The following is a 20,248-nucleotide window of genomic DNA, read 5'->3' on the forward strand; positions in this document are numbered from 1 at the left end:
CAGGACGAGGTGGAAGAGCCTCCTGACAAATTGGACACCTCAGTGTGGCCTACCTCACATAGAACTGGGACTGGATCTAAAACCCCTCCTAGCTGGGGAAAAGTTCAGCTGTGGAGTTAGAGGTGAGGGCACTGTGAGAGTTCCCAGGTCAGTGATGCCGCAGCACCGAGGAGCCACTGCCTCTCCCCCTCACACCTTGCTGCTGCCTCCAAGGCTCGCCTTAGCTCTGCTCCCCCTCAAGTCCCACGGGGATCAAGTCATGGTGACACCCGATGAGTGGGAAGGTCCCACCCAAGGAGCTTTAGGACCCTCTCATCTCGCCGTCACCAGAAAGCAAATGCAGAAGCAGAGCTCTGGGCCAGCCCTCAGCTCCCAAGGACTGTGCTGCCTTGCTTTGGGACCCCTGAGGGACCGTGCTGGTGAGAAGAGCAGGGCTGCGCAGCGCAGGGCCCGTCACCGGCCTCGCGTTTCTGCCTTTCTCTCCCCAGGCTCAAACTCTGGACCTGGGCCAGCACCAACAATGAGTTCACCTCCCAGGCGGCCGCTGCTGCTTGCAAAGCCTGATCGCATCTCGCTCGCTCTGCAAGAAGGGCTCCGGATCGAGCTCTACGAAAATCAGCCTGGGAGTTTGTGAGTCGTTCTCTTTCCGTCAGCTGAAGGGAGAACTCGCTGCCAGAGATGGGGACAAGCCAGAGGGAGTCCTGCGGCCAGAAGAAAGTAGCACTTGGCTCCACATCGAGACCTCTGCCCTCCCCTGGTCTGGGGATGAGATGGCAAAGCTAGAACAGACCTCCCCCTTTTCACATCTGCCCTCTTCTCCACTGGCACTGCCCACTCTCTTTCAGTCTTCTCCTGAGCCAGGGACATTGGGACACGATGTTTGGAGAGGCAAACATTTCTACCTTCCTGACAGTGGTGAGATCAGTTCTCCATAACCTCAGGCTTTCCTTCTGAGACACAAAGATCACCCATTAAACTGCCCAAACAATTCCTCCTTCGTCCAACTTCCTCTCCTTGGGAGACTTTACACTCCAAACAGATATAATGCAAATAAGCACTATCCCAAATCTTTAAAGCCTAGAAAGATCCGAGTTTTATATGCTCCAAATAGCAGAGACTCACATGGCTTTACTTTTATTATCTTGTTAAAACGCTGTTTCAGCCTATGGCAGGGTACCAAAGAGAAAGGGGTTTTAGAGGCACGGCATAAAAGCAGATGAGAGATTAGCTTACCCTCTTTTGCATTTTTTGTAGACTTTATAAATGCTTTCTTCAGGAAGCCCGTATTTTTCTGAAATCTGTGAGAGAAAACATGGCAATTCTTTGTACTTGTAAAATAAAATTCCTATGATAAAAATCAAAGATAACATCGAGCCGGGGGCGTTCAGCAGCAAAGGATTCCCCCTCCTTCCTTTTTACTCCAGACAGAAGGGCCAAAGCAGTGATCCGAGTGGGACGACTCGAACGCACCCGTGTCCTGCAGCGGGGAGGCTGCAGCTTCGCCTTGGTTCTCTTCCTGATGGCTACTGCCAGGCCACGAGCCTCGGGGAATACCCTTCGGTTTCTTTCTCTCATCCCCTGGCCCGTCTGGGGCTCGATGCTCAGCCTGCCAGGCACAGAGGGTGCTGAGCTCTTCCTTTGCTGCTGCACCCAGAGTTGAGAAGACCCACAGAAAGCGTCGGGCTGTGTCTGCTGTGGGTGCATCCGGCTGCAGCTTTTCCTTAGTTTTTAGCTGATCTGCAAAGTTTTCCTGCAGACCTCTCGCAGGCAGGTACAGCTACCCTGTTAGGATGCTTTGTGGCTTTTTCACAAGCATTTTCTGTAAAGGCTTTTGACTCTTTGTGGTGGGGGAGGGGGGAGGGAGGGAGAGGGCAAAGAATCCTCTGTGCTGACATTTTTGAAACTCTCTATTTTAAAAAGTTTGTAAAACCAACAGAGCTTGAAGCGCAGCCATAAAGCCACCCCAAATCTGGGAGGTTTATTGTTTGCTTCCTTCCCAGCAATCTCCAAAGAGAGGGGGGTTATCGGAGATGCTGCTGATAATCATCTCAGAAATATGTCTGTGCGCTCCTCAAACACAACGCAGGGAATTCCAGCACGAGGCCAGGATCGGCTTCAGGTTGCACATCCCCAGCCTTGAGAACAGAAAGGGTGTTTTACAGCGGAAAATATGAATGTGTGGCCGCGAGAAGAGACTTAGGTTACAATCTGAACAGAACACCTTGCCATGAGGCGTGTTCTTCCCCGCTGCAGCGCTGACACGCAGCCATGCCAGAAGCTGCGGGCAGAATTCACCGGCTCCTCACAATTTCCCTTTCCATTCCCAAGGGAAAGCAGACACGAGACACAAGCAGTCTTCGCCCAGCTTCCTACACCGCAGCTGGGTGTCCCTTCACCTGCACTTTGTTCACAGGCCGCGGGTTTTCGATAACACTTACAGCTGTTCTGAGGCCCTGGAGATCTGGTGTTTTCAACATGAGAGCGTCGAACACCTCCTCCGACTCCCTCCGCACGTACAGCAAGACTGAAAGAGAAGCAGCAGGGCGCTGGGGCCGGGCTCGCCACGGCTCGCGCGCAGAGCGACGTGGCCTCGCGCCACTCAAGACCCAGGGTTACTCGAACGAGACACGACGTTCAAGCAGAGTTCCCACCCCATGGGTTACCTCTCTGAGGATCTTCTTCCTTGGTTTGCTTTGGAGGTATCGGCTCAAAGTCGTCTGTGAACGAGGCACCGCTCCGTTTTAAGGGCAGCCTGAGCAAAAGCAACGCAATGGTCTCAGGATGACAGAGCAATACCAGCAAACAAAATAATTCCAGCGGTTGAACTTTTGGTTGAACATCCGATCGCTCTAACAAACACCCAGCAATTGAACGCTGGGGCTGTAATTACGGCCGTGGAGTGTCCGTGAGTCGCAGCCTCCTGCCTGTCGCACGCAGGGACAGCAGGGAGCGCAGGCAGCGGTTTTGGCATCACATCATAAACAGAAGTCTTTTGTACCTCTGTGTCACTGTTTCGCTATTGATATCGCTGGAGAGCGGGTCAAGCCCCGGGTAAATATTAGTTCTTCCCACTCTGAACACATCACAGGTGTCATTTCTACTTTGTTCCAGCTTGTTTTACAGCAGCATCTGCCTCTGGTTACTTGAACCCTTCAGTCATAGTTCTGTCATTTTTTTTTCCCTCTTTCAAACATTGTCTCAGCAAGAACAGGAGGGCAGCTATGGAGCAGGCTCACGCTGGAGCAGCTCACTGACAGGGTAAGAAATGTATCTGCCTTCCTGCATCCCCTGAGTCCATCCCAGACCAAAGCTAAACGCACGTTTTGATGCTCAGGGTGCCAAGGAGACACTGGGCTGTGCTGTTTTGCACCTGTAGATCCACGCTGCCTCTTGACAGCAAACAGCCAGGACATACCCACAGAAAGAGAGCAGCTGAAGGATGGAAAACACAAACGGCTGCATCCTTACCTGTTTGCAGAGCTGGGAACAGCAGGAGGGAGCACCTTGAAATGGAAAGGAAACATCCATCTTTTAGTTCGCACAGTGTCACTGTTTGCCAACGAAGCTGGCGGGGAGGCAACGTTGGCACATTTTAAACATTGATTTCCCTCCTCCTAGTCCATTATTTTTTCTGCACAATTAAACCCAGACATCTGTATGTGTTTCGTAGATTAAAGGAAACCTGATATAAAGAACCCATCTAGACTCTCCTGCTCTGCCTACAAGAGACCTGCTCACGTACCTAGCCAGACCCAAAGGCAGGGCAAACCTCATAACCTGCTTGGCATCAAGGACCAAGTTTCTCAGTAAGTTCCTTGGTTGTAAACCAGATTCTTCTGGTCCCTGGTTTTGATGCCGACACACCAGCACTGCAGCCACTGCACTAGGATGCTGCGGCAGTCACAGACGGCTTTTTTCCCCTTCTTGAAAAATGGAGACAGTTGCTTCTTGGTGAGCTCTGAAGGACACTGGGTCCAGCCTTCCTTGGGCTCAAGGGGACAGAGAGGAGCAGAAGGCAAGTGAGAGGTGTCCCACATGAGCAGGGACTGATACAGTCGCATATTTTGACAGTTTACTTTCTGTTGATATTTCTCCTTCCACTCCAGCTCTCTGTGGAAGCTGCAATGATCCAAGTAAACCACAGGAATATCTGGCTGGAAGGAACCTGGAAAGTTTATCTTGCCCATCACTGCTGCATGACTATCTGAGAGCAACGTCTTTCAGTTCACCACATTTCCACAGAAGAACTGTGGTTTGGTTTGGTTTGGTTTTTTTACATAACACAAGTCATGTCTGGGGGACCGATCCGTTTGGAAACGATGGGGGTGACAGAGGAGGGCAACAGGTTGGTTGTTTTCTGTAGGGACTTACCGTGCCGCACCTCTGCAGGTTTGAAAAATGGACGTTGGGGATAAACAGGACTGGCTGGGTTTCGAGGTCAGTCTCGGGCCTCAAGAATGTGATTTCATTCCCTCTGAAGCCAGAGAGCAAACAGCCTTTCAGACCTACGGATGGAAAGTCTGGTTCATCTCGGTGCAGACGGCAGTTTAAGAGGCAACTACAAGCAGAGAGGGGAAAGGACCTGCCCAAGGTCTCCCAACAGAAATGTCAGAAATAAGACGCAGAACCAGGTCTTCAGGGCTTGCTCGGTGCTGTCTCCGATAGGGAAGGCTTCTGCCAAGACCCCCAGACAATTCAGAAAGGGTGGTCGCTGCTAACGAAGGGCTTTGAGAGCCTTGGTAGGAGCCCAGGCAAGGACCTGACTGACCGGCTGCTTCTGAACGGCGCCGATTGCATCGGGCTTGGAAACATCCAGGGCCAGATCTCGTGGAAGTGAAGGGGGGAGCCTACACGGATTTCAACACGGTTCCCGTTGGGTAACAAACACTGACCATTGTTATTGGAGTCCAGGCATTTTCCTTTCCTTCGGAACTGCTTCCTTTCATCATCCCGCATTTTCCTCTCTGCTCCCTGTGGGGAAAATAAGGCAAAAATTAAGATATTGACGGTTCTTGCATTGGCAAGAGGGGGTTTACTGGCCATCTCTGGAAGGTAAGCACACTAAGGTAAAGGCAGCCTTTATTTAAATATGCTCATCTGGGGGAATTTCTGCAGGCCATCCAGAATTTTCTGATACTTAAACATTAAAAAAATGAAAAGAAAATTTGCATTTAAAAGTGCAGACAAAAATAACTGTGAGATATTTTTCCACAGGAAGATATTTAAGGCTGGGGAGGAACCTCTAAGGAGATTCTCATCTCTTCTGCTCTTTAAAAAATTGTCCAAAATAGAGTTTCTCGAGGCGCAATCCCTTGTAGGTCTGACATGGGGAAAAATTTCTAACAACTGTTCTACGAAAGCCTCAGCAGTGCAATCACAGCATCTCCCTCGGCTGAACCATCTCTGTTCCTCAGCCCTGACCTCTAGGCTGTTCTAGACTCTCAGAACCTTTTTGGTTTTTTTTCCTCCCGAAGTCACTGGCCGCCAGTTCAAAATTCCTCGTGGACAGCTCGGTGGAAAAGCCATGTTCTACCTTATCGCAGAATATCTTGATCTGGCAGACGGCGCGGTGCACCAGCTGGCTCGTTCCATTGCCGTAGTCGTAGGTGTCTATCTGGAGGTTGAGCGGGACGCCTTTCACTCCTTTCTGGGAGGAGAAGTCGGTGCTCAGGCAATTCACCCCAATGAACACCTGCAAACAGGAACAGAGACCGATACGGCTTGTTGGTGCTGAAAACATTATTCTCAAACAGCGACAGAGCAGTGGGGAGGAGCAAAAAGTCTGCCTGGGGATGCTCTTGGCATTTTTGATGTTTTATTTGAACAAGGGACCCTCAGACAGCAGTGCCCTGGAGGAAGGGAGGAGGGCTAGACTAGAGCTTCAGGAATTCCAAATCATTGCTGCTAGTCACATAAATATTCATCACACACTGGTCTCCTTTACACTAGGATGGAGTTACCTCCAGTGGAAGCTTTCGAGGAAAAGCTGGGCACTGATACAATTCACATTGTATCTTCAAACTACCAACTCATCCGTGTGCCCTTGAGATCTCCCCTGGGCTCTGGGGACAGATTTGCAGCTGGAGAAGCTCCCACAGCTCCCTCAGCAGGGCTCTGCCTGAGGATTTCAGCCCCCAAACCTACTGTCAGATCTAGTCAGCACCTATATATAGAAAAGAAAAAGCACTTAACTGTGGTTTAATTGCAAGAAGAGAAGTAACAGGTGCTACAGACGACCCAAATACCTGAGCCCTCCTGTCGCGGCTCCCAGCCCTCGCAGCTCTCTGAAGTCTCACCTTTACCTGCCCCAGGCCAGTGCATGGACAGTTTCTGCTAAGAGTTAAATCCAGTTTTGCTGAGGTGCCCCCGAGGGCTTGCCACATACCTGACATATTTCCATTTCTGACAACTTTGCCTTGAAGACATCTGTTAACCTCTCGGTTGTAAAAGACCCAAGGTCGCCTTTGGGCTAAAAGAAGGGCTTACAGAGATCTCAAAGCAAACCAGAGTTTTCCCAAGCCACCAGCTTCAGAGAGATGGGGTATTGATGCTTTTTTTTTTCTTGGTTACTTAAGCTTTCTTTATATGCTCCTTCCAATCCACACTAAATACAAAGTGTTCGATGAGAGACTCTGAAGAGATGCAGAAGAGACAGCAGAGCTGGAAAGACGTTGATACAAGCTTTACAGATTTTAAGGTCAAAAAGGGATCTGGTGACCTGCCTGGCTCCCTTCCCCATCACGCCAGCCACAGAAGGGTGGCCAGTCATTTCTGCAGCAAAATGCTGCCTTGAAAGGAGGGTCTTTGTTCCCTAAGCTGTGGTTTATTTAAACAGGCTTCACCCAAACATGAGCAGAGCCCTGCTCGGGGCTGCCTGCTGCAAAAGGCTTCCTTCAGAGTTATCCATCAGCACTAGAAAAACATCTCTGAGCCAGTCTCAGGTGTACCCAGTGTTTATTAGCTAATGGCAACGCTTAAACACACAGAGAAGCACCGTGTCCTTCCCCACTGTCCTGCAGACAAACACAACCTGGGGCCACTAGAACGGGATTGTTTGGATTTGAAACTCTCTCCTGTCTTTCAGCCGAGGAGCGGGGGCAGCGGGCCCGGCCGGGCAGTAAGGAGGCTGCGGTTTTGCCGCAGACCAAGGCTTCCCGTATCCCTTCCACGAGCGGTTTGTACCTTTGCTTCTTCATGGATGTTCCACACGAAGGACAGGGCGTTGTAGGCCAGTTCCTCGATGTTCTGCACGGTGTTGAAGTTTTCTTTACAGTCAGCTAAAACGCAGTGGAGAAGCAGGTTATACTCTGGCTGCAAAACTGGTTACATTGCCCAGGCTCTACATCACCGACTCCAAGGCTAAAAGTAACCTTGTCATGTAACAGAGGCCACCCTGGCCACCACTGGATAAACTTCCGTGTGCACCCGTAAGGGACAGGCCAGAAGTGACTCAAAGGCATCGGCTGGGGATGCTGCTTGAGCACTACGATGTGCAGAGTTGATGTGGGTTGCTTCTCAGTTCAAACGATCGTGTCTCGCTCCGAGCCACAAGGTGCTTGGCTGGACAGGCACAACCTTTGTCCGGCCAAACCAAGTGTGACGCACTGCAAAGCCGGTGTGGCGGCGGTAGAGAAGGACAAGCAGCACCAAAGCCTGTTCTAGCTCAGATTCCTGGACCCCAAGAGGCCACGGGTCACATCTGCAAGCCAAAACGGTTTAGCAGATTCTGACTCTGTGACTGAGGCTCTTCTTTGATGTGTATTGGTCTCTCAGCACACGTCCCTACACTTGGCAAACACCACCTTAAACCTGCATGAGCCCCTCAGCCAGAAAGGATCGGAAACCAGCAGCTCAGTTTGCTCCTCCTCGCTTTCCCCCCGAGCCAGATTCCGGAGCTTCGACTGCGCTCTTGTGCATTGAAAATGCAGTGAAACAGCGCTAGAAGTTATTGCCCCCGCCCCAGCCATCACGATCAGAGAGCCCCGCTCATACCAACATCAATGACTCTCTGCTTGGCCGTGGGCTGGCGGGAATGCCAGTGCTTCCAGAACTTGAGCTGCTCCGTCGGGATCTTTTCGTTGTCAAAAACAATCATCACAACACTCTGTAACACAGCGAGGATATCCCGTGTCAGCGCAGGCAGCGGCATGCCAAGCTTGGTGCCCTCATTGCCCTTCCCAGCCAGCGCATCCACGCGCTAGCCCAGGGCAGCTTAGGGTTTGGTAGCTGGGGAAACTGAGGCAGGCAAGGAGGGATTTAAAGATGGTCATGAAGGCAGGCAGCAACAAAGCCAGGAGCAAAACCAAGGTGCCCTGTATGCCCCCTGTTGCACTGCCCATGAGCTTCCACTGATTCCAGGCTTACAAGGATCCCGTGCCTGATGGCGCAGCTTAAATGGTCTTTTTTCCACACATTCTTAGTTTCAGGAATCCTGTAAGTCTTGAGATATCCCCAGTCTAGCCCCTAAATGCTGCTCAAGATCAGAGGACCAGGTTTCTTTGCAGGGAATTCACACTTGGGTTGGTCTCAGGGGTGGTGCTGAGGCCTGGCTGCCCACCCCGGGAGCAAGATGGGGAACCCCTCTCTAGCTCAGGAGTCCTCCCACCAGCACCCCCAGCCAGGCATCGGCCAGGGAGGTCTTTGTGCATCCCTGACCTTACTGTGACAGGTTTCAACTGCCAGGTAGCACGAAGGCCATTGCTGTGCATCAGAGGATTAGGTTGCTGTGAGTGAATCCATCCCATTCATCGCTTTAAGCCAACATGAGCCACAAAGCCATTACTCTTCATGTTCAGCTCTGTTCCCAGGCCAGCACAAGCACTGGATGTCTGATTACAGCGTGTGTCAGCAAAATTGTCAGCTTGTCTCTTACCTTCACTTTATTTGAGGACAAGTGTAAACATTTGCTGTCTCCAGCTGTCCGCAGCGTGATGGGGTAGAACTGTCCTTTGTTGAGGTAGGCCATGGGAGAGTCCCCAGATTTGATGTGAATGGCTTTGGGTGACCCCAGAGTGTATTCAAAGTCACTTTTATGGAACAAAGAGAGAATGATGAATAAGCACACGCTGCTGTTTCACTCCGAAAGCAAAACAAGAGCCATACCAGCCTCCACCCCTGCAGGTTAGAGGCACCGTGCACCACAGGAGCCTCTGCCCTATTCCCCATCTCACACGCCCCTACACCTTGGAGCACCTCCCAGCACGGCACGTACCGATCCTCCCCAACACCCCGGGGAGCAGCCCTTCTCCAACATCCTAATTTTACCCTTCGGTTTTGGCTTAAAAAAGCCCTGCACATTACTGCAACCAGTGTTTTTCTGCAGACGGCTACAGAACCATTGCACAATCAAAAGCCTAAACCAAACCAAACAAAAATAGGAACCTGCAATGAGACTTTTACAACGTGCTAAGCTCAGATTCCTGTCTCCAAATTCAGACCCAAAAATGGCTGACCCAGGGGGACTGTGTCCTAATGGGTCCTGCACAGGACCTGCAGGACACCGACATTTGCTCGTTTATCCAGGTGCTTACGAATGAGCTCAGAAGCCCAGCTTCTTGGACTCGCAGCAACTTTCATCTTTACAGAAAAGACTTACAGTGTCACACGGAGGACGGTGTCACTGTTGACAAGCAAATTTAAAAGAGCCTGACTTTCAAGAAGCCCTGCTTTTGGGCTATAAGCATTCGAGCCGTGAGGCTACAGCTCAAGCTGTTTTCTTCTTTGAGGAATCTGTGTAAGCTGCCACCTGTACACAAGCCTTCACACAGGCCCTTCAGGTGCCCTGGAGTTGAAGATCATCATATTCCTGTTTAGTCACCAACCCATCTCTCTTTCCTGCTCCACCTCCTCTGTGATGCCATCTCTGAAGATAGGCTCGGCAGCTCCTCTTATCTAGAGCCAGGGGAGGCAGAGAACTCCAGTCCACAAACAAACAGCAAACAGAAAGCCTCTCGCTCACCAACGCGAGCTGCTGCCTGTGTGAAAATCCCCACGTCTGACGGCTGAGTCACGGGGTCAGGTGACTTGGGAGGCAAATAAAAAGTGGGAGGTGGAATAATGTTACCTCCTCGGAGGTTTGATGCGGTATCTAGAGCAGGAAAGCTCTGCCCGAGAGAGGGGTGGAAAGGAGGAAGAAATCTCTCTCATGTTTCAGGAATGAGAGGCAGTGGCACCTTCTAAAATCAAGGCTGACTAATGCTGCTAAACCCAGAACGAGAACCTAAACCTGAGATTAGGAGGAGGCTGCTCATCACTCTCCTCACCTGCCGTACTCAATCTCTGTCATTTACCCCATTCCAAGCGGTGTGTGGCAAGACAGTGCAGCCCCGTGGCTCTATCGGTGGCACAGGAACCGAGCAGTGCTCCCTGGGCAGGGGCTCTAACACCCAGCAATGGTGCCACATGTCCCCTCGTGCAGCTCAGATGTGACCACAGCAGTGAAAGCAGTTGGCACTGGATTTACACCAATTTGACCAACAGAGCACAGCCCGAACCACACACCTCTCTAGCTAAAAACATGAACTGGCACAACTTGCGTCCAGTAATTTAAATTTAAGATTGGGTTTGACTCTTTTCCAGCAAAACATTTCAAACCCTCATCCCTGCTTCATACCACAAACGCCAATATTCATCACCGTTTTGTGTCTAAAAACTCATGGAATGGCAGCTTGCTCCACAGACACCAGCGAGACGCAACTTGTCTCTGCAAAAGCATGAGATCTAGAAGTTTGCGACGGTCATTGTCAAGACCGGCACTCGAAAGGGACACAGCCGAGTGCACTGGAAACCCAGAGACCCCGGATGGGCAGTTACCTCTTAACGCCGTCCGTAGCGTAACTCTCGGGGCAAGGAGGTTCTGGCTGGGGTTTGAGGATATCGCTGAAGAGCAGCGTCTGTGGACAAATGGAAAGAAAACAGTCAAAAGCAGAATCTTTCATTGCTCTGTCCATGCACCTTCTCCCAGACACTACGACAAAGGCCACAGATAAAACACGGAGCCTTACCCTACCTCCAAAATCAACGTAAAAAACCCAACAAATCAATGGGAACGGCATCAGGCTTCTAAGGCAAAAGCAAAGCTCCCACTGACTCCAGCACGAGCAAACCCCAAACTGGTGCGAGGCTCACGCGCCACCAGCAGCGACCCACTGTGGGCTCTGACCTCCTGGGGATCCTCTTTGAAAGTGCTGTCTGGCTGCCACCTCTGCTGCGGTGGGGCTACAGGGATGGTCTCGAAGAGGGAGTTCAACGAGCTGTTGTCGTACACATCTCCTGGAGGGACCATGTAGTTGTCTGGGGTGGCATCCAGCTTGCTAGTGCCTGGTGGAAGCATGGCTGGCTTGTGAGGAGCAGGCACGCCTTCGAGACTCAAGCCGTTCTTCTTCTGTGGCTCACAATATTCTTGGGCCATGGAAGCATTTTCGGACAAAAGCTTCATGAGGTGGGCTGAGCCATCAAAGGATGCGATCTCCGGGTCATACTCCATCCCGTGGCAGTGCCTGCTGGAAAAAGGGTCCTGTCTCAAAACACAGCAGAGCGTGGACAACCCCAGCAAGCTGTCACAGCAAGAAGCAAGCGCCTCGATGTGCTGCTGGGCAGCGAACCGCAGAGCCCGGCTGCCCCGAGACCTTGAGTCAGCCTGTGCACCTCCTGCTTCACACGGGAGACCCGACAGGCTGATCTCCTCCCACCCACACACCTCTCAGAGCCAGAGGAGCGCAGCAGATAAGGGAAGATCACATGGAATCAAAGAATATGGTTTAGAGACCATTTGGGGCTGCAGATCCAGGGTCTACATCCATTATTTCTTTATTTTGGCTATTAAACACCCAGAGCAGTGGGGACCACAGGAAAGGTAACTGCTCCGGGGTCTTTCCGTCTTAGTCTTTTTAGGTCTCATCGACAGTGAAAAGTGATTTTTTAAGGAAAGCTGACTCTTGTACAAGTTTACAAATTCCAAGAGTTTAGGAAGCAAAATGCCCAGAAAACACGAGAGCAGTAAAAAATGGACAGGGCTGCAGTGTTGGAAGTGAGGTGTAGGGCCCAGACTTCTGAGCAGAAAAAAACTAAATATAGGAGCTATCAGGGTATAAAGACACGTGCAAAACCGCTTCCCTCTCACAGGTGGAAACCATCCCTTTATGCAGCATCCCAAGCACTGGTCCCTCCTGCAGCAGTGGGTCCGTGACCCTGCTGACTCCGCAGCCCCAGCTGAGCTGGGCCGAGGTGGCTCATTGCGCCCGTTACCAGGCTCAGAAAACAAAGCATCCCCCACGTTAGCAACCCGCACACCTCTTGGGAGCGTGAGCTACCCCCACGGGAAATAAAGCTGAATGAGTGGCTCCCACCCACTCTGCTTCAAGAGCTTCACCTTCAGGTATAGGCTGAAATTTCCACAGTTAATGAAAAAAAAACGTTGTCCAGAATGCAGCTTACTTATGACGGAGGAATGAAGTATCGCTCAAGAGGCTTATTCTGTCCAGCGGTTAAAAACAGACAACCAGAAAAGGTTGCCAAAGTACACAGCATCCAGGAAGGGGAACTGAACTCATAGTGGCAAATGAGCCATTAATTTAACAGCTAATTATGTGAAAACCTCAAAGGACAAATGGGAGTCACTGGAAGAGAATCCTGGGAGACTGGAAGTGAGTGGGACAGAAACCTTATCAGCCAGGGGAATGGAAGAGGACTCGGTCATTCCCTTCTTGCTGCCAATGCTTAATCCCTGTCCCCTTTCCAACTGTAGGAAATAAAGACAAATTCTTCAGCTGCTACAAATCAGCGCGACGCCTCTGAACACAGCTAGACTGATCCTCATTGTGTAAATGGGTGTAGCTCAATTTATACCTGCCTGGGATCTGGCCTAAAGAATTTTAATATACGTCTCAGGGTTAATAACCTCCACTGTTGTTGGTAATAACACTGCGCTTTGATGTCTATTTTATGCAAGCTAAGAGACCCATCATGCATGCAAGCAGCTGCAGGAGAATTAAGACAGCTCTAGAGAGCAAAAAATAAAGCTAACCTCTTTCCTAGTTCATTGCGTCCCATCATACCAGATGGAAGAATCCTCTTCTCCTTTGGGACCTAGAACAAGGCAGAACAAAGAGTTTGTTTATTGTTAGATTTTATTAATGGAAAACAGAAGCAAAATTAGCCTTGTCTGTGTAGCAAGTGAGGTCTCGCAGATAAAACACCGGGTGAAATACAAACACCGGGTGAGGACACAGGAGACCTGGGCTTCTGCCGTGGATTCCCAAGTTAACCTGAGGCAAACCACATCATCTTGTTCTGGGAAGGGCTTTGAAAAGCACCCACGTGAACAGGAACATCACTCCAATTGGTGTCAATTAGGGCTAAATCGCATCCACGTTTCTGGAAGCTCCATCCTACAGCAGCGCTGGTAAAATAAAGATGCTGGGGAGCGCCCAGCACAGAGCCAGGCTCAAACCAGGACAGCTTAGAGACAGGTGTCCTCCTAAGGTGGGTCAGCACCCATTTTACTTTCATGCTGCTCCCCCAAGGCCCCCAGCCCCCCGGGAACGCACCATGTAGTAGTCATAGAGGAGGCTGAGGGCAGCCACGCTGTCATCATCTCCGTTCACCCTCATCATCGCTTTGGTGGCTGCGGTCAAGGGGTTCTCTAGGTAGGTTTTCCAGGCTTCATCTTCATTGGTGTAGGGGAATTTCTGGAAGTTCATGGTGTCATTCTTCATCAGACGCACAGATCTAAAACTGAGCCAGACAGAGGCAACAGGGGATGAAGGATTCGGATTTTCCAAAGCAGTTGCCACGTCACCCCGCTGGACACACGAAGGGCTTCCCAAAGGAACTGCTGGAATGGAGAAGGGATGCCTTCCTGGCCCTTAATTCCCACAGTCGCGGGGATTCCCAATTCTTCTGCCTGTAGCTATGTACAAAATTAGGCCAAAGTCTCCCTGGGGAGAGGCAGAAGCACCTCTGCTTCCCCGCTTGCACCCAGCGCAGAACGCCACCACGCCGTCCCCAGCTGCTGCTTCCTCAGCCAGCCCGCCCGACCACGCGCCGTCACGGCGAGATGCTGGTCGGAGACTTGAATGCGACGTGAGCAGGAAAACTTTGCAAAATTTTTCCTTGGATTTGGAACTACAGGCCAGTGCTGACCAGAAATACAAACGATCACTCGGTGTTCAGAGAACTCGTCCTACCCAGAGGAAAGCAAACCCTATTATTTTTCTTTGCTGTAGTTCATGGGTTTTAAATTCAGCTCTGATCTAACTTATTTCTTTTTCCTGTTGTTTTTATATGATTTTACTGAGAGGGAAGCAGATAGGCACATCACGAAACCCTTCCTTCCACTCAAAAATTCCTGACAAAGGTGAGGCTCGTGGGACTACGTGAGCTGAGAAGCAACATACCAAAATAACACCCTGCCTGTCCCCTCTTCTGGCACTTTCTCCAGGTCTCTCCATCATCTGTGAATAAACTGTCAGACACTTAATTACCCAAACATTGGTCATCTTTCCTTTTCCCTCAGCAAACCCTACCAGCAGCCAGCACAGAAGTGTCTCTGCACCTTCCCCAGGTGCTTGGTGCTCCAGGTTCATCCCGCTCGGAGGAGAGGATGAAGCGGTGGCCGCACTCCTGTCCCATCCTTCAGCCGCCTGGACGTGGTGTCACCACAGCAACTTATATTATTCGTCGCAAAAAACCCACAAGTTTGTAAACAAAAATCACTTGCTTATCAAAATGGAAATGTCCAGGAAGGGCAGACTGCTTTTTATATGCAGAAATTTAAAAGAATTCTAAGATTTCTTTAAATCTCCAAAGCTGCCAAGAGGAGAATTTTTCAGTTGATGGGGTTTTTTTACGCAAAGAAAATCTACAGGAGTTCAGGCAACGAATGCCACATTTTAATGGCATTTTTGTAAGGTATATTGTGTTTCCAGCCATCTATTCTCCATGTGTTTATAACAAGTCCTGGGCTAGACTTTTAAGTGAATCATTCAGAGAACAACAATTCCTCTTGAAAGGAACCTGGCATCTCTGAAACTCCCAACTGTTGCGAACCACGAGAGCCGCTGCCAGCCCGTTGGTGTGAGCTGCCCGCGCTGCCGGGGTGAAAAGCCAAGTGCCCGGCGGATGCTCCTGGACTGGGAGCTGGAGGGGCACAGGGGTGGACCTCGGAGGGGTGAGGGATGCTCATCCATCCTCCCCGGCAGCCCAGCTAAGATAGTTTCACTCATGCACCAATCTCTCACATGCCACGTCTCCCACAGTGAATACGCACAGACGCCGTGCCTGGAGAGCTTGGGTGATGCTCCCAGGTCAGACTCCAGAGCATTCCCGGGCTGAGCAGCGTGGCAGCCCTGTAACGGTTACAGTCTCTCCCAGAGCAGCACAGACAAGGCCATCAAGGGCTGCCGCTGCTGCCCTCGCCGCCTTTTTTTTCCAAGAATATGTTGCTTCCACACAGGGTCCCTCCGCATCATTGCTGCACGGGAGAGAAGCTGGTACCAGCTCTGCTGGCGGCCCGAGGCTCCCAATTCCCACCGGTTTCTGCACTCACGTGGCGGCAGCACCCGAGCTCAGGCCGGCACAGAGAGTGGCTGCTTCTCCGTTACGGTTCTGGCTCCCACCACGTGCCGGTATAACGGAGATGCAGAGTTTGCTCCTCTTCTCCCTCACCCGTGGGGATGATCACTAACACGGGTTTCACCCCACGCACGAAACTTCGCCAGGTGCTGTGGGAGTTTCGTTGTCTTTAGCGTTTCTCACGCAGTCCTCCCTCCCTCCCTCCCTCTCCTTCAGTGCCGCTGCCGCCGTCTCCAAGACGAGCAATCGGCGTGACTCAGATTTCACCGCTCTCGACTTGGCGATGGGCTGTTCAGTCCTGTCCGGACAGGAATCCTCACTCGTTCTCAATCCGATCTTCTCAAGGAAGAATAGGCAGCAACAGTGCTTGCTCTCAGGGTGAGACTGGGCTCCTATCACTTGTAATCAACAGAGATAAACACACCACGGTGAGATGTAGCAACAAAGCGTTCAGGAGCTTAAAAAAGCACAGATACTACAAGGAAAAACACTTCGGAGCTTTATTCTCCCTCATCTGAGCCTTCAGATGAAGCAGTTCTTGGCGTGTGACGGTTCTGCCTCCCTGCCTTGTCACTCTGGCGTGGCACAACCACCGCACGCGTGAGTGGCTGATGGGTTTTAGCATTTTATCACCTGGGCTGCGCTCCGGAGGCAGGAAGGAAGTCGGAGGGGGAGCCTTGAGATCTCAACCACTTGGAGCTGTGTCTGGTTTACAACGAAGTTTGCAAAGTGCCCTAGGAGTCCGCATCTCCACCTCACCCCTGGCTGCCCCACGCCTCTGCCAGGAGAAACTGTCCCTGCAGCAGCGATGGCACAACGGGAAACCTGCCCTGCCCTCACCCTGGCTTACCCAAGAAAAAAGCGCTTTCCTAAAGTCACATATCATGTCCAGAACGTGAGAGAGCTACAATGTGGGCGCACGGTGCTCCTGTTACAAAGCAGCAAACTCCAGCAGAAAGGAGGGACTGGAAGCTTAGGACAGCAGCATTTTATGCTACTCCAGCAAGACTCACTGGAGGCTTCAGTCAGGACCCTGTAGCACTTAGAAACCACAAAGCCCTTGAAATCATCAGCAGGCTGAGAGCACAGCACCTCTGCAGCTCCTGTCCCAGTGAGCCGGCACTGATTCACCCAGCTGAGCGCTCTGACAACGGCGACGTGATGGGCATTGCACACTTACTCCATCTTCTTTCTTTTCCAGAGTCCATCTGATCCCTGGTAGTCACTGAAACAAACATATTTGAGTGGAGGCACATGAATTGGCCTCAGATAAAACTCTGCGGATGAGACGTGACGAGACTCCGTCCCACTTCACTTGTGCAGAGAGGGCAGTTCTGCTCTGACCCTGTTCCAGAAGGTCGACAGCCCTAACCCAAACCTGAAGAAAACGGATGATTGGAGGAGACAACTAGATACGATGACATGTTTAGAGGCACCTTTTTGACATCAGACACATTTCAGTTCAGGACACCATCATGTCAGTTTGCTTCTACAGCCTGCTGGTGCCTCGGCGTTAGCAATGTCTGCAGAGCACAGAAACAGTTCCACATCCAGAGCCAAACACACGTGACCTGTACTTCCATCACTCCACGCTGCAAACCGGCTGCTCTCTGCTCGGCCAAACAACCTCTCCTTTTCCAGGCAGTCGCCTCGGCGCGGTGGCTCAGACAAAGCGAGGATCGGCTCGCGAAACACAAACACGTGGGACCAGCGGCTCCCTTCTTGTGTGCACAGACTCACCTCAGCGGAGCCTCGGGGTCACACGCGAAGCAGCGCACGATTTTGGGAAGGGAGCAGTCTATTTGTTTCCAAACAGTTTAGAATTTGACACAGGGTGATACCAGCCCCCTTTCCCCACTCTATCCCACCCAATCTCTGTTTCCCTTATTTATCCACCAAGTCTGCCATAACAGTGGCCTCCTGCTGATGAATAAACACTCAGGGCGATGCTGAAACAGGAGAATATGCCCAAAGGGTCTAGGTGGGGAGATCAGCCAAGCAGGAAAGAAACGCTTGTATTCCTTCTGCCTTTTGTTGGGTTTCAGTGGGTGGTTTTGCTGGCCTTTACGCTTTGTGTTGCTCCTCTTTGTTCTCTCCCCTACAACTGATTAAGCCTCCAACCTAAATATTAGCCGTGCCAGATGCTGATGGCTACAGAGAAACGTCACATTGTCAAAAGAGCAGAGACTCCATGGCAACCAGCAGAAAAAAAAACAGAATAGAGACCCTGGCCAGGAGGACGGCAGGGACACCCCAGGCAGGTCACCGGGGGCTTTCGTTAGCTCCGGCTTCGTGCAGCACACTCGCCTCCCGATTGAAGGAACCCCCACGTTCCCCACCAGCCTCTTATCAGTAACATGGGGGAGGAAGAACACTGCCCTCGAGAGAGGGTCAATGAAGAACAGCAGTTACCAGGACTCCTTTCTGGGACGGAGATCCGAGCCTGTAACGCAGGCCCTCTTGCCAAGGAAGAGTGGCACCCCGCAAAGCGGCCTCGTTACTGACTCCAAACTTCTCCACTAAATTGTGATTTTACCCTGTCTTTGCAAGTTTAATAAATAAGTACATCTGAAGACAGTTTTCTGTAAGCGTACCGTCGCAGATCTCTCACACCATCAGCCACAAATCTGGACAGAGTCAGAACCAGGAAAAATAATACAGAGAGAAACATAACAAACCTACAGGCTAATAATGAAAAACATTGCCTAGATGCCAAGTACAACACCGTGTCGATCCATGGCCATCAAAGAGACCATTAATCTCACGGACCCTGACCTGCACTGCCTACAGGACTGAAATATTTTCTCTGGCAGCTGGATAACAACGCCGATTCTGTCGCTGGATTTCATCAGGGGCACCTCGGCAGCATGATCAGCCTCGGGGCAGCGCAGGACGTTAACTCAGTGCAGCAACCAGCTGCTTCCCAGCCACCCCTCAGCTCGGCTTCACCCACAAAGACAGGGCAGGAGCCTCTCTTTCTCCTGGAAGCCCACGGCCCACACACGGGACCGCCCAGCCCCACGGCACCCGTCCCCAGAGCCGCACGGACGCATCCGTCAGCACTCCCTGAGCGCCGAGCGGAAGCTCATGCTGCATCCTTGGGATGGGGACCAGGGCGACGTGTCGTGCTGACACTCGGGGAGAGAGAAGAGCCCTGCCAAGCTCTTTGACTGAATTTCCCACCCCAGCTCTCCTGCAAAACTGAAACCAGTCAGGATGGTTCACAGGCTGAACGCAAAGCATTGGAGTCCAACAAACCTTCCAGGGGCAGGAGCTACCTGGGGACTGATCTGTCTCTTGGGTTACCTACAGCTCTTTAGGATCCGCAAATCCAGTGACTATTCTTCCATTCTGACACCAGCATAACTCTCCTCCTTCGAAGCTTTGAGCAGAAAACTGAGGCGAGGGGACTGACATTCAGATGCTGCCCAGGGAAGATGGGAGAGCAGAACCAGACCTGAACTTCTGCTATAACCGTCACCAGCGCTGGACTGGTTCCTGCCTTTCTAGCCTGAAGGGCTCCAGGAGACGACTCAGCGCTGGGCGATGTTTGGGGGACACCAGCTGGCATTGTGTTGTACCTGATAACATCATCCTTGAGGTATCCACCCACACAATCACGTTGCACAAATGATTCCTGCTTTAGTGCCTTCCCTGCCTAACATAACAAATTACAGCACAGAACTAGTTTGCAGTTCAGGAATTAGGGCTGATTTTCTCCAGAAGCGGTCTGTGATGTCGGATGTTTCGGTTTTGGGCTGTCCTGAGTTTCAGGGGGAGGACACAAAACCCAGGCCCTTAGCCATGCCTCTGATGGAGCACCTGCTGTTGCCTGGCACTTCCGAAACCTCGGTCCAAAGTGCTCCTCGATTCCTTATTTTCCTTGCAGACAGATAAGGACACCTAATGCAGACATGTACTCAGGGACACAAACCTTCAGCCCCACCAACACACAACAGGCACCCTGCCTTGAAACTCCCAGACACCACGAGGAAGATTTCACACGAAGAGAAGAGCTTCACGACTCCAGGAGTCTCGGTGCTTTTGGTTATCTTTTTTGTTTTCAGTGCTTATGGATTTTTCCTTCCCAGCTTCCACATCCAAAATCCTTGCTACTTACTATTTTGTTTCTTAATTCTTGTATATTCACTGACCCCAAGAGTTGTGGCTTTTAAATAACAGAAATAAATATAATTCACAGTTTTGCAAGACATGAATTAAAAAATCCCAATGACAGCAATGAAGGGATATACGATCTTTTGTGACAAGGTTTCTTTCTTACTGCTCTTTCAGGCCATCTGTTTTTAACTCAGCCATCAACTATTATGGGTTATTTGGGCAGAGCCCACTTTTACTGACCTTTCCGTACTTCCCTCATCACACCCTGTCAGAGGATCCTGCAGTGACACATTCTGCAGTGTTACACGTTTCTGCGGGAACCTCGGCAGTCATTTAGGAAAGTACTAAGAGCAGAGATTAACAGGAACCTCGGGGAGCTCTGCCCCGTCAGAGTTCACGTTCAGGCTCGGGCTTCCTACGTGCTCTGAGAGCCCAGAGCACAGACCAGTCCTCCCCATTAGGCCGATCTCTTCCTATCACCTGCAGATGCCATCAGCTAACGACCCTGGCACCTGGGTTTAAGGTGGGTGAGGTGAATCCTCAGCGCGTTGCCCAA

The 20,248-nt window shown here is 51.2% G+C and overlaps 1 protein-coding gene across 1 annotated transcript in view; it reads right to left on the bottom strand.

The window, feature by feature from the left end:
• Positions 1-1,229: 1,229 nt before the first annotated feature.
• Positions 1,230-20,248, bottom strand: part of GRHL3 (grainyhead-like 3 (Drosophila)) — a 22,442-nt gene continuing 3,423 nt past the window's right edge. The window contains exons 2-15 of the mRNA XM_009872224.1: positions 13,548-13,734; positions 13,025-13,086; positions 11,162-11,498; positions 10,813-10,892; positions 8,873-9,026; positions 7,993-8,104; positions 7,183-7,277; positions 5,534-5,692; positions 4,893-4,971; positions 4,372-4,505; positions 3,469-3,503; positions 2,664-2,752; positions 2,439-2,524; positions 1,230-1,298 (exon numbers count right to left, since the gene is read on the bottom strand). Of these exons, the coding sequence (XP_009870526.1) occupies positions 1,230-1,298; positions 2,439-2,524; positions 2,664-2,752; positions 3,469-3,503; positions 4,372-4,505; positions 4,893-4,971; positions 5,534-5,692; positions 7,183-7,277; positions 7,993-8,104; positions 8,873-9,026; positions 10,813-10,892; positions 11,162-11,498; positions 13,025-13,086; positions 13,548-13,734 (1,678 nt within the window). The remainder of the gene's footprint in view (positions 1,299-2,438; positions 2,525-2,663; positions 2,753-3,468; positions 3,504-4,371; positions 4,506-4,892; positions 4,972-5,533; positions 5,693-7,182; positions 7,278-7,992; positions 8,105-8,872; positions 9,027-10,812; positions 10,893-11,161; positions 11,499-13,024; positions 13,087-13,547; positions 13,735-20,248) is intronic.

The sequence above is a fragment of the Apaloderma vittatum genome, unplaced genomic scaffold, assembly GCF_000703405.1.
Source record: "Apaloderma vittatum isolate BGI_N311 unplaced genomic scaffold, ASM70340v1 scaffold24866, whole genome shotgun sequence".
Lineage (NCBI taxonomy): Eukaryota > Metazoa > Chordata > Aves > Trogoniformes > Trogonidae > Apaloderma > Apaloderma vittatum.